Genomic DNA, 14405 nt, shown 5'->3' with positions numbered 1-14405 from the left:
GGTAACCTTATGGAAGAATGAAGGAATAATTGCTGTCAGTGGTGTTTACCCAGCAAAATCGCCCTCGCCAGCCTGTGCCCCGAGCCCGCAGCCTGTGTTGACTTTGCTCTCAAAACATGCACTCTTGCAATTAAGTTAGATTAATGAAAGGTAAATGCCAAGATGCCCCCCAAACCATCCTGGTAAAGAAACTCATTACATGCCGTGTTTGTCTTACCCGCTAATGGCTTAATAGCATCCGATCCTGCTATTTACTAACAAGAGTCCCCACACAGCAGGGGCATCGCAGGAGAACTGCCACCCCAACACCGGGCATCACAGGAGAACTGCCACCCCAACACCGGGCATCACAGGAGAACTGCCACCCCAACATCGGGCATCACAGGAGAACTGCCACCATAACACCAGACATCACAGGAGAACTGCCACCCCAACACCGGGCATCACAGGAGAACTGCCACCATAACACCAGACATCACAGGAGAACTGCCACCCCAACACCGGGCATCACAGGAGAACTGCCACCATAACACCGGGCATCACAGGAGAACTGCCACCCCAACACCGGGCATCACAGGAGAACTGCCACCCCAACACTGGGCATCACAGGAGGACTGCCACCCCAAAACTGGCCATCACAGGAGAACTGCCACCCTATCCCCGGGCATCACAGGAGAACTGCCACCCTAACACCGGGCATCACAGGAGAACTGCCACCATAACACCAGGCATCACAGGAGAACTGCCACCCCAACACTGGGCATCACAGGAGGACTGCCACCCCAAAACTGGCCATCACAGGAGAACTGCCACCCTATCCCCGGGCATCACAGGAGAACTGCCACCCTAACACCGGGCATCACAGGAGAACTGCCACCATAACACCAGGCATCACAGGAGAACTGCCACCCCAACATCGGGCATCACAGGAGAACTGCCACCCCAACACTGGGCATCACAGGAGGACTGCCACCACAAAACTGGCCATCACAGGAGAACTGCCACCCTATCCCCGGGCATCACAGGAGAACTGCCACCCTAACACCGGGCATCACAGGAGAAACTGCCACCATAAAACCAGGCATCACAGGAGAACTGCCACCCCAACATCGAGCATCACAGGAGAACTGCCACCATAACACCGGGCATCACAGGAGAACTGCCACCCTAACACCGGGCATCACAGGAGAACTGCCACCCCAACACTGGGCATCACAGGAGAACTGCCACCCCAACACTGGGCATCACAGGAGAACTGCCACCCCAACACCGGGCATCACAGGAGAACTGCCACCCCAACACCGGGCATCACAGGAGAACTGCCACCCCAACACCGGGCATCACAGGAGAACTGCCACCATAACACCAGGCATCACAGGAGAACTGCCACCCCAACACCGGGCATCACAGGAGAACTGCCACCCCAAAACTGGCCATCACAGGAGAACTGCCACCCTATCCCCGGGCATCACAGGAGAACTGCCACCCTAACACCGGGCATCACAGGAGAACTGCCACCCTAACACCGGGCATCACAGGAGAACTGCCACCCTAACACCGGCCATCACAGGAGAACTGCCACCCCAAAAGCGGGCATCACAGATGAACTGCCACCCCAACACCGTGGCATCAGTTCGGGCATCACCACCTCCTCTTTTCACGGCATGGAAAAATGCTACCACCTCTTATCCATAGGGGCAGTATTATAGTAGTTATATTCCTGTATATAGTTGCAGTATTATAGTAGTATATTCCTGTATATAGGAGCAGTATTATAGTAGTTATATTCCTGTATATAGGAGCAGTATTATAGTAGTTATATTCCTGTATATAGGGGGCAGTATTATAGTAGTTATATTCCTGTATATAGGGGGCAGTATTATAGTAGTTATATTCCTGTATATAGGAGCAGTATTATAGTAGTTATATTCCTGTATATAGGAGACAGTATTATAGTAGTTATATCCCTGTATATAGGGGGCAGTATTATAGTAGTTATATCCCTGTATATAGGAGCAGTATTATAGTAGTTATATTCCTGTATATAGGGGCAGTATTATAGTAGTTATATTCCTGTATATAGGAGCAGTATTATAGTAGTTATATTCTTGTATATAGGGGCAGTATTATAGTAGTTATATTCATGTATATAGGAGCAGTATTCAAGTAGTTATATTCCTGTATATAGGAGCAGTATTATAGTAGTTATAGTCTTGTATATAGGAGCAGTATTATAGTAGTTATATTTCTGTATATAGGAGCAGTATTATAGTAGTTATATTCCTGTATATAGGGGCAGTATTATAGTAGTTATATTCCTGTATATAGAAGCAGTATTATAGTAGTTATATTCCTGTATATAAGGGGCAGTATTATAGTAGTTATATTCTTGTATATAGGAGCAGTATTATAGTAGTTATACGGTTCAGGGAAGAAAAAGAGTGCTGCACCTCACACCTATGGCTGATACTAGTACCTCTCGGCTGCATAAAAAACATCAGAATTCTGTATGTGAATTGATCAAGCCACACTGCCCCATGTACCTCGTGCAGGTATCTGATACACATGGGTCCCTACACTAAGTCCACACTATGTCTTCCCCATTCTGTGAGAGCAGCAATGGTAAGTGTAATACCATATCCATACTTGTGTCGTTTGGGGGCAGCTTTCCCCGCCGGTGGTGCTGGCTGGGTTTTGGTGGGGCTTTTTGGGTCTGGTCCTGTGACATTGGGGTTGCAGGGCCGTTCCATGGCCTCCCTTCCCAGCACGTGCACGCTTTGCGGGGTTGGCGGTCGCTGACCGACACGGTGTGGAGTTAGCGTAGGGACCCGTGTGGACCAGAGGACCTGCGCGGTGGTACACGGGGCAATATGGCTTGATCAATTCATATACAGACACTCTGGTGTTGATTTTTAAGATAGGCCTAGCGGCATTAGTATCAGCCATAGATAGGATGTGCAGCGGTTCCATTCTCTCCAGTTCGTGTATTATAGTAGTTATATTTCTGTATATAGGAGCAGTATTATAGTAGTTATAGTCTTGTATATAGGAGCAGTATTATAGTAGTTATATTCCTGTATATAGGAGCAGTATTATAGTAGTTATATTCCTGTATATAGGAGCAGTATTATAGTAGTTATATTCCTGTATATAGGAGCAGTATTATAGTAGTTATATTCCTGTATATAGGAGCAGTATTATAGTAGTTATATTCCTGTATATAGGAGCAGTATTATAGTAGTTATATTCCTGTATATAGGGAGCAGTATTATAGTAGTTATATTCTTGTATATAGGAGCAGTATTATAGTAGTTATATTTCTGTATATAGGAGCAGTATTATAGTAGTTATATTCCTGTATATAGGAGCAGTATTATAGTAGTTATATTCTTGTATATAGGAGCAGTATTATAGTAGTTATATTCCTGTATATAGGAGCAGTATTATAGTAGTTATATTCCTGTATATAGGAGCAGTATTATAGTAGTTATATTCCTGTATATAAGAGCAGTATTATAGTAGTTATATCCCTGTATATAGGGGCAGTATTATAGTAGTTATATTCCTGTATATAGGAGCAGTATTATACTAGTTATATTCCTGTATATAAGGGGCAGTATTATACTAGTTATATTCCTGTATATAAGGGGCAGTATTATACTAGTTATATTCCTGTATATAAGGGGCAGTATTATACTAGTTATATTCCTGTATATAAGGGGCAGTATTATACTAGTTATATTCCTGTATATAAGGGGCAGTATTATAGTAATTATTGTCGGTCTTTTCTGTTTTGCAGTCAGGTGATATATTGCATAGTAGTTTGATATGTTCCAATGTGTTATTTTTCTTTTCTCCTCTTCCTATATCTTTACCTCTTACAGATACATATTAATAAAACCACATTAAAGTAAACAGGTTTTGCGCCTGTCTCCCCCCATCCTCCTGCAGGAATGGCGCAGCTCACATTTCCATTCATATTAATTGAATTTTAAAATGACCTTGCTCACGTATTGATTTGAATTAAAACTTTCCACATCAAGGTCGCGGCGTTCACGTCCTACAGGCGAAATATTAAAAAGCGCAGGGCTGTCTAACCTGCTATCGACAGAACAAGTTTAAGACGTAACCGGGAAAGTTTCTCCTCTGCGAGCGGGAGGCTGTCACCATTAATGCGGCTCAAGCAGACTGCTGTGTACGGCCGCACATTGTTAATTACACACTCTTGGCTTTTATTCAACGTTTGCCTTGGATCCTTGTTCTTGGCTTCTGTCGAGCTCCAACCCCCAGAAACCCCCAGGCTTTGGCTGCCTGGGCATGCTGGGAGTTGTAGTATCACAACAGCTGCAGGGCTGCTAATTGTAAACAACTGGCCTAGATTCAGATTCCTTGAAATTGTGAGTGGAGATGCTGGGAGTTGTTACACAGCAGCCGTAGGTCGCATTTACATAGGTTAGGGTTTCATTGGAGAAAAAAAAAAAAAAAGGCCCACCATAAAGGGGTAATTCAGCAAAAAAAATTCGTTCAATTCAACTGAGGCTTTTCTATTAATTGTAATTTCTATTTAAAAAAAAATCCCCAGTCTTCCAGTACTTATCAGCTGCTGTATGTCCTACAGGAAGTGGTTTATTCTCTCCAGTGTGACACAGTGCTCTCTGCTGCCACCTCTGTCCATGTCAGGAACTGTCCAGAGTAGCAGAAAATCCCTAGATGTGGCAGCACAGAGCACTCTGTCAGACTGGAGAAAATACACCCCTTTAAAAAGCAGTTTCACCTTAAATGGTAGGGTGTTAAAGAAATAACAAGCCAAGGTTCTTGGGGGTCTTCAAAGAAGGGCCACAGCATCTTCTGTTTTAGAAGCTTAAATCAGATCCTTATATTAGAAGAACACTTGAAGTGGTTTCCCTTTAAGGTGGAATAAATTTGTAGAGGCCATGCTGACCGGTTACAAGAGCTCGATTGAAATCAATTGCCATCTTGCACCTCAGATGGTCATGGCAGAAGTGACTAAGAATGGATCTCCCCTTTAAGGTGTGATTGATTTTTAGGATTCTAGGGAGCGGGCTGTGTCATCCGTCGCTGCAGCCACGCTGATCTCATAATCGATGGCGGTCTCGGCTCTCGGACCTCGATGTCAGAGGATGACTAAGAACGAGTCTCCCAGTTTTAAGGTGGAATTGATTTAGCAGGGTGGTGTGGAGTGGCAGGCAGCATCGGAGCTGGGTGCAGGCGTCAGTCCTCGCCATCCCGGCAGTGATCAGCGTAAATTAGAGACAATTGCCTGGTCCTCATTACGGAGACTGATGTAACCAGGAGTATATTTATAGCCGCCAACACAATCCCCTCCCGCGGGAGCAGCAATGTCACCAAAGTTTAAGGAGCGCACAAGCCCCACAGACAGTCAGCAAAACTTTTCTCAGATAATTCCCTGTCAGGCTGGAGGTGCTCGGGAAATAATTAGGCCGTTTAGCGACCGGGAGGAATATCGAGCGATCTCCACTTCCTTACGAGTGGCCGTGATGCTGCCGCCGTGCGCTTCTGAGGGGATGTATTGTAATGTGCGCCTAATTAATATTTCAGCACCTCACATTTTCTTCACTTCAAAGTCCCTCCTAGGGCTGTGAATGCTCCTTCCATCCCGCTGTAGCGTGCGCCGCGCGTTCCCCTTGTTCTGTCTCATCTGACAAAAGTGCTGATCGTCCTTGTGTGACATTGTGGGAATAGTGGGAATCGTACAAAACTGGGGCACGTACAGCAAGTAGGGGCCACGTGACAGGGTCAGGCCGCAGACCGGGCACCGGCCGCGGAGGGAGTGCACAATGCAAGATGGAGATGCTGCTTCTAATGGGAAGTTTTGGAGGTTTGTAAACTAAGAAAGAGACTGGCTGAAGGGAAAGCGCCCACTTTACTGGAGTGAGACCCTGTCCGAGGATTATTGTAGAGCGCCCACCACTGGAGAGTGCAGGGAAGATGATGGGGAGGGGGGAGGAATGACCCCTATAGAGAGACCCTGTCCCAGGCTTATTTAGAGCGCCCACTACTGGAGAGTGCAGGGAAGATGATGGATGGGGGAAAAATGACCCCTCAAAAGAGACCCTGTCCCATGATTATTGTAGAGCGCCCACCACTGGAGAGTGCAGGGAAGATGATAGGGGGGAAAGATGACCCCTCTAGAGAGACCCTGTCCCATGATTATTGTAGAGCGTCCACCACTGGAGAGTGCAGGGAAGATGATAGGGGGGAAAGATGACCCCTCAAAAGAGACCCTGTCCCATGATTATTGTAGAGCGCCCACCACTGGAGAGTGCAGGGTAGATGATGGGGGGGAAGAATGACCCCTATAGAGAGACCTTGTCCCATGATTATTGTAGAGCGCCCACCACTGGAGAGTGCAGGGAAGATGATGGGGGGGGAAGAATGACCCCTATAGAGAGACCCTGTCCCATGATTATTGTAGAGCGCCCACCACTGGAGAGTGCAGGGTAGATGATGGGGGGGGAAGAATCACCCCTATAGAGAGACCCTGTCCCATGATTATTGTAGAGGGCCCACCACTGGAGAGTGCAGGGAAGGTGATGGGGAGGGGGGAGGAATGACCCTTATAGAGAGACCCTGTCCCAGGCTTATTGTAGAGCGCCCACCACTGGAGAGTGCAGGGAAGATGATGGGGGAGGAATGACCCCAATAGAGAGACCCTGTCCCATGATTATTGTAGAGCGCCCACCACTGGAGAGTGCAGGGAAGATGATGAGGGAGGAATGACCCCAATAGAGAGACCCTTTCCCATGATTATTGTAGAGCGCCCACTACTGGAGATTGAACTAAAGAGGTTGGACCTGTTCACCGGGCATAGACACCTGACCACTAGTAATGCACCCACTGAGGACCTTGGCGCAGGACAGAGCGCCCTCTACTGGAGTAAGTATCTGTACAGGATCCAAGGGCTCGGAGGATGAGGACGATTCAAGGTCTTTGTTGTATCTTGTGTAATTGTGGGCTGTGATGTTGTGGTGACGGCACCAGGTGAGCGCCAGGCAGGGGAGCAGTGTTTCCTTATTAATAGGGATTTAGAGCTTTCCCCCAAGGATCCCGAGTGCTTGAAATTCATAGCTTTGTAGTAAAACAATATAATGAGTACAGTGCAGTCCTACAGGGGATCCCCCCGGTATTGTCAGCGCTGCTTCCTGATTTTCTGCTGGCATCAAGTTAGCATCGCTTCCCTGATGGCTTAACCCCTTCCAAGCCGGCAGCCGAGACAAAGACAGGAGGGACGGGAAGCTGCAGATGGGTCATGCCCTTTCAGGTTGGATCTGCTCATCCTGATCCTCCTTGTGATTGAAGAGAATGCCAGAGCTGCAGAATTCACTGACATTACCCATAAAGCAATGGGGCCTGGAAAAGAATTGCTTATTGATTGTAGAAATCCCTCTGTTGTGTCTCCCGAGCAGATAATCCTCCATGATGCCCGGTCCCTCGGCCGCTGGGTAACAATACAGACGTTTTGGCCGTCGGGGGAGTTTTTTAAGTCTCATCATTTGCATGAATGTTATACATCAGCCGAAAGCTGCAGATTCAGCCAAATCCTTGTAAGAATCTTGTTCTTCCTTCTAATTCCCCGCACTGAACATTCTCGCTCTCGGATAAAGCAGATTTTACCGCTTTTTTTTTCTGTTTTGGAGGCTGTTAATCTCTCAAATACAATTAGAGCCCGAGAAGGTGCCAGCTGGTAGTGCCAAGACAGAAAGAGGGTTTTTACAGTGCTCCCCCCTCCTAGCAGGTGGTCCGATCCAGCCACTACCTACAGAAAACCAAATGGTCATAGATAGGTGGGAGGGCAAACAAGCCCCAAGACTTCATGCCCCGAAGGCTCAGGAGAGATGGTCCACCTCCCCCCTTTTAGAAGGTGGTCAGGCCCTGACACTATGTACAGAAGCCTGAAAAATTGAATAAATGGCCATAGATAGGTGGGGAGGGCAAACAAGCCCCAGAACTTCATGCCCCCAGGACTCAGGAGAGAGGCTGGCAGTGCCACCTTTTTAGCAGGTGGCACTACAACCAAATTTGTATTGGATATTGAAGGAGGTTTGAGGTGAGGGGCAATCAAGCCACAATTCTTCACATCCCAAGGGGTTAAATCTGATATCTGTGCTGGCCCACACCACGGAGCCCCTCTTCTAGACTCTTATTGGAGTCTCTCTTCGTGTCTTCTGAGGCTCCTTGACCTACAGGGACAGGAAGGACACGGCGGAGATAATTGTTTGGTGACCCGCAGCGTGTACCAGGGCATCGGGCAGGAAATTGTTTGGGGATTTAGCTACATAAGCTGTGGGCGGAGGGAAGGTTTGGGCGCATCTATATTTCATGTTCCCTCATGTAAGAGGTCGGGGAAGTTTTTCTTCTTGCACAGATCTTGTGTCTGGGGCTTTCAGAATATGTCGATCTGTCACTTCTTCCTCTCTGCTGCCAAAGAGGTGTCACACTTCATTAGCTATCCCGATGGGGAGACGTTCCACGTGCCGCTGCCACCTGCATCAGGAAGTATAAGCGAGGGATGGGTGTGGTGGAGGGCACTGCCAGTCTGCCGCTAGCTGCCCCCCTAATAATACAGTTGGGATGCTTACTACACCTGTGTTATCAGCCACTTATTAAGGATCTGCTTTGATTTAGGATTACCTTCTCTATTGGTGTCTGATGTGAAGACCCCCAATCACGGGGGTCAAAGGATGGAGGGGCTTCTCTGGAGTTCTTTTCCAAAGTAAAGCCTCATTCACAGCCCCATTGAAGCCTTATTTATTGTTTTATTCACGTTCCCCAGAGTTTCCATAATTCAAGGATGTGGGGCGGGGGGGAGAAAGTAACATTGAAGCATCTCTTGTCTCTCCCCGTGCCTGCGATGATCGGCCCTGGACCCCCACGGAAGGCATTTTCCACCAAGTTGTGATGACGTCACGACTCAGGGGAGAATGCACATCCCAGCTGATAGACAGCTTGCTTAGCCAATCACTGACATGAGCAGTGTCCCACTCTTACATCTTCTAACCTGTGCTGGGAAGGCTACCTGGGGGATTGGGCTCCCTCTAGTGGCAGGCTTCCTGGGGGATTGGGCTCCCTCTAGTGGCAGGCTTCCTGGGGGATCAAGCTCCCTCTAGTGGCAGGCCTCCTGGGGGATTAGGCTCCCTCTAGTGGCAGGTTTCCTGGGGAATTGGGCTTCCTCTAGTGGCAGGCATCCTGGGGGATTGTGCTCCCTCTAGTGGCAGGCTTCCTGGGGGATTGGACTCCCTCTAGTGGCAGGTATCCTGGGGGATTGGGCTCCCTCTAGTGGCAGGCTTCCTGGGGCATTGGGCTCCCTCTAGTGGCAGGCTTCCTGGGGGATTGGGCTCCCTCTAGTGGCAGGTTTCCTGGGGAATTGGGCTCCCTCTAGTGGCAGGCTTCCTGGGGGATCGAGATCCCTCTAGTGGCAGGCATCCTGGGGGATTGTGCTCCCTCTAGTGGCAGGTTTCCTGGGGAATTGGGCTCCCTCTAGTGGCAGGTTTCCTGGGGAATTGGGCTCCCTCTAGTGGCAGGCTTCCTGGGGGATCGAGATCCCTCTAGTGGCAGGCATCCTGGGGGATTGTGCTCCCTCTAGTGGCAGGCTTCCTGGGGGATTGGGCTCCCTCTAGTGGCAGGCTTCCTGGGGGATTGTGCTCCCTCTAGTGGCAGGCTTCCTGGATGATAGGGCTCCCTCTAGTGGCAGGCTTCCTGGGGGATTGGGCTCCCTCTAGTGGCAGGCTTCCTGGGGGATTGGGCTCCCTCTAGTGGCAGGCTTCCTGGGGGATCGAGCTCCCTCTAGTGGCAGGTTTCCTGGGGGATCGAGCTCCCTCTAGTGGCAGGCTTCCTGGGGGATCGAGCTCCCTCTAGTGGCAGGCTTCCTGGGGGCTCGAGCTCCCTCTAGTGGCAGGCTTCCTGGAGGATAGGGCTCCCTCTAGTGGCAGGTTTCCTGGGGGATTGAGCTTCCTCTAGTGGCAGGTTTCCTGAGGGATCGAGCTCCCTCTAGTGGCAGGCATCCTGGGGGATTGTGCTCCCTCTAGTGGCAGGCTTCCTGGAGGATAGGGCTCCCTCTAGTGGCAGGCTTCCTGGGGGATAGGGCTCCCTCTAGTGGCAGGTTTCCTGGGGGATAGGGCTCCCTCTAGTGGCAGGTTTCCTGGGGGATTGGGCTCCCTCTAGTGGCAGGCTTCCTGGGGGATTGGGCTCCCTCTAGTGGCAGGCATCCTGGGGGATCAAGCTCCCTCTAGTGGCAGGCTTCCTGGGGGATAGGGCTCCCTCTAGTGGCAGGTTTCCTGGGGGATAGGGCTCCCTCTAGTGGCAGGTTTCCTGGGGGATTGGGCTCCCTCTAGTGGCAGGCTTCCTGGGGCATTGGGCTCCTTCTAGTGGCAGGCATCCTGAGGGATTGGGCTCCCTCTAGTGGCAGGCTTCCTGGGGGTTTGAGCTCCCTCTAGTGGCAGGTTTCCTGGAGGATAGGGCTCCCTCTAGTGGCAGGCTTCCTGGGGGATTGTGCACCCTCTAGTGGCAGGCTTCCTGGGGGATTGTGCTCCCTCTAGTGGCAGTCTTCCTGGGGGATCAGTCAGCAAACCACGTCTGTGCCCCCTGGCTATCCACCACTTCCTAGCCACCTTTTAGCTATTTGGACCTCATTCCTTTCCTATTTTTATGCTTCGTTTCAGTCTGAACAGCGTTTTCACATTGCATTTTGTGGCTTAACCACAATAGAAGAGCATCTGGTTCCGGGCTCCACTAGCGTATCTGACAGCCTGACATGTATATAGTATATCTGACAGCCTGACATGTCTATAGTATATCTGACAGCCTGACATGTATATAGTATATCTGACAGCCTGAAATGTATATAGTATATCTGACAGCCTGACATGTATATAGTATATCTGACAGCCTGACGTGTCTATAGTATATCTGACAGCCTGACATGTATATAGTATATCTGACAGCCTGACATGTCTATAGTATATCTGACAGCCTGACATGTATATAGTATATCTGACAGCCTGAAATGTATATAGTATATCTGACAGCCTGACATGTATATAGTATATCTGACAGCCTGACGTGTCTATAGTATATCTGACAGCCTGACATGTATATAGTATATCTGACAGCCTGACATGTATATAGTATATCTCACAGCCTGACGTGTCGATAGCGTATCTGACAGCCTGACGTGTATATAGTATATCTGACAGCCTGACATGTCCATTCCTCAAAATCTTGAATCTGTCGATACTATTGTGGGTGCAACTTCCCCTTGTAGTTATACCCCCCTTTGCCAAATCCGCCCCTTCCCCTGCCAGCTATTCCCCTCCTGTGCCCATCCGCCCCTTCCCCTGCCAGCTATACCCCTGGTTCCCGTCCGCCCCTTCCCCTGGCAGCTATAACCCCCGTGCCCCCCCCCTGCCCCTTACCCAGCCAGCTATATCCCCAGTACCCGTCTGCTCCTTCCCCTGGCAGCTATACCCCCGGTACCCGTCCACTCCTTACCCTGCCAGCTATATCCCCAGTACCCGTCTGCTCCTTCCCCTGGCAGCTATACCCCCGGTACCCGTCTGCCCCTTCCCCTCGCAGCTATACCCCCGGTACCCGTCTGCCCCTTCCCCTGGCAGCTATACCCCCGGTACCCGTCCGCTCCTTACCCTGCCAGCTATACCCCCGGTACCCATCTGCCCCTTCTCCTGGCAGCTATACTCCCGGTGCCCGTTCGCCCCTTCTCATGCCAGCTATACCTGTACATTGGGTTCAATAAATGAATTCTTAATAGTTTTCTGGAGCAGTTTAGCTGCATGGAGCGAGCTTCTCCGTCTGCCATCTGGGCGCACACGGTGCCAGCTCTGTTCAGCGACCACTCCTGCAGCTAGTGACCCACAGCAGACCTTGCCCGTCTGCACTGGCACAGCAACACAGTCCACTTGGGCGGGCAGCACTACAAGTGGAAGAAACATGTTGATGTGCCAGGCGGCTCACTCCATCAGTCTTGGAGGATGAAAAGCCCCTTTATCCTTCTGCCAGTGCCATAGACTTGGATAGGAGGGAAATGTCTGCCGTGCAGCGATACTTCACCCGCTCCTGCCATATGGATCACAGAGAAGATCCCCCACTTGTTTGTCCCTAAAATACCCTGAATGGAAGAAAAAAATAGGAAAGGATTTAATCTCCTCATGTGACCTGCACCGACACACTGTAACAAACTACCAGGGCAGGAGAGAAGCTAGTGCTCCCATAGAGATTTATAGAATGGATGCAGCTGTAACAAACCCTCAACTGCGGGAAGTGTTGGATCAGGACAGGGTTTATTCTGGCGTTGAAGGGGTATTCCCTTCGGACATAACTTCTGATATGTTGCTGCCCATGGGGAGGCTAACAATTCCTTTCATACTTGTTATTATCCATTCAGTCTCCTTCCCCCAGTTCTCAGCTGCTGCTTTCTGCTGAAGATACAAAAATCTGTGTGTGAACCTTTTTCTCTGTCTCCCCCCTCCTCCTCCCTCTCTTCTGAGGCGGCTGATGTAAACAAGTCCCTGGCATGCTTTATCTGCCACATCATAGCTTGCCGGGAGGGTTATTATGAGGTAATGTTGCTGATGAACTCACTGTGAATATCCCTCCCAGCATTACAAAGAAGCTACAATGTTGCAGATACAGCCTACCAGGGACTTGTTTACATCACCTGTCTCAGAAGGGAGGGGGGAGGAGGGGGAGACAGAGAGAAAGGCTCTCACGCAGACACTTGTGTCTTCAGCAGAAAGCAGCAGCTGAGAACTGGGGGAAGGAGACTGAATAGATAATAACAAGTAAGGAAGAAATTGTTAGTCTCACCGTGGGCAGCAACATATCAGAAGCTATGTGTGAGTGAAATACCCCTTTAAGGTATTAAGAGTGTGTGTGTATGTATGTGTATATATATATATATATATATATATATATATATATATATATATATATATATATATATGTATGTATACATTTACCGCTTCCTCTCCTCTCTTTGCAGGTGACGCTTGGTAAGGTGTTGAAGGTGATCGTGGTGATGCGCAGCCTCTTTATCGACCGCACCATAGTGAAAGGTTACAATGAAAACGTGTATACGGAAGATGGCAAGGTGAGGTCATGTGACTACCTTCTAGGGTTACTGCATATTGTGGCCGCTGTTTGGTGGGATCGGCCATCTGATACGTGTGGAGACCTCCCGACTCCCCTCCCTCAGCATTAGCTACAAGAATTGGGCAAGATGAATTTCAGCATCTGATACTTTTGTTCTCTGTAAGATAAGCCAGTGCCAGAAGAGTCTGGAGGAAGATAGAGGAGTCTAGTTGCAGCTTACTCCCCATTAAAGGATTACTCCGACGCCCTCCAAAAAAACAAACACAGACATATACACGGGGCCAGACAGCTTATTAACACGCATTACAGAGTTATATAACTTTGTAATGTGTGTTAATTAAGGAGAAAAAAAAATGGCTGCACTACCCCTTTAAGAAAACAGTTATGCCTGGCCGAACTGAGTGTACATAGGTGATCACCTGGCTGTTCCGTACCCTATCCGACCTCTGGGACCCCTCCGCTGCCGCCGCACTTTGGGGTTGCTCAGGGATATTCGTTCCCTAAATCTGAGGGCGAGCAGAAAGGGCAGACGGGAACAGATGAAAACGTTCAAGACAAAAAAAAATCCCTCGTTCTTGTCCACTGGAACATTGGAAACGGCTAATAAATTAATTTGGTTTTCACAGCCGACTGTGCTCCTGTAATTGGCTTTTCGTGTTAACCCCTCGCGTGCCGATAACGCGGTGACGGCCACGGCAGCAGGGAATGATAACGTTACCTGCCCGTCCCCGGGATGTGCCGCCATTCCGCTCGGCTCGATGGTGAAGGGTTAAGCGATTATCTTGGAGCTTAACCCTCGCTGCGCTGGGACACGGCCGCACACGGACATTAATATGGGAATCAGGTTCCCTGACTGATTAGAGCTCACACAATGCTCTTTCAGACCCAAAGGCCACATCCTAATGAGCGGAGGGCGCCGCACAGGAGGTTGTTAGCATGCAGATGTTTACCGCCGCCGTGTCGGGGAGAAGTGCATATATAATAACGTCTGCCAGATCAGTTCTCTGTCTGATGTCACCCCGGCAGCCCTCAATGTCACCCCTCTAGTCTCCATATACAGGGGCCAGAGGTCCTGTCCAGACTGTCTGGTTGCTATGGATACATTGCCGTAGTACCTAAGTGGTTGTCAGGCTGATCTTCCCTAGCAACCGGTCTGTCCTTCAGCTAAAGTGTAGAGCAGAACAGGAGCCGGGACATTGTCAGCAATGGATCCAAATCCGATAATTTATTAAAGGGGTTTTCCACTCAAACTTTTCATA

At 49.3% G+C, this 14405-nt stretch overlaps 2 protein-coding genes across 3 annotated transcripts in view; one reads left to right on the top strand and one right to left on the bottom strand.

The window, feature by feature from the left end:
* GTF3C4 (general transcription factor IIIC subunit 4) overlaps nt 1-14405 on the bottom strand; it is a 660517-nt gene that overhangs the window by 611447 nt on the left and 34665 nt on the right. The gene's annotated exons all lie outside the window — the stretch shown is intronic.
* Nucleotides 1-14405, top strand: part of MED27 (mediator complex subunit 27) — a 160499-nt gene that overhangs the window by 125777 nt on the left and 20317 nt on the right. For both annotated transcript variants that reach the window (XM_069943620.1, XM_069943619.1), the window contains exon 5: nt 13037-13144. In XM_069943620.1, coding sequence (XP_069799721.1) covers nt 13037-13144 — 108 coding nt within the window. The remainder of the gene's footprint in view (nt 1-13036; nt 13145-14405) is intronic.

This window comes from Dendropsophus ebraccatus, chromosome 10, assembly GCF_027789765.1.
Source record: "Dendropsophus ebraccatus isolate aDenEbr1 chromosome 10, aDenEbr1.pat, whole genome shotgun sequence".
NCBI lineage: Eukaryota > Metazoa > Chordata > Amphibia > Anura > Hylidae > Dendropsophus > Dendropsophus ebraccatus.
The sequence above is the reverse complement of the archived record's forward strand: the minus strand, read 5'-3'. Positions and strand labels throughout refer to the sequence as shown.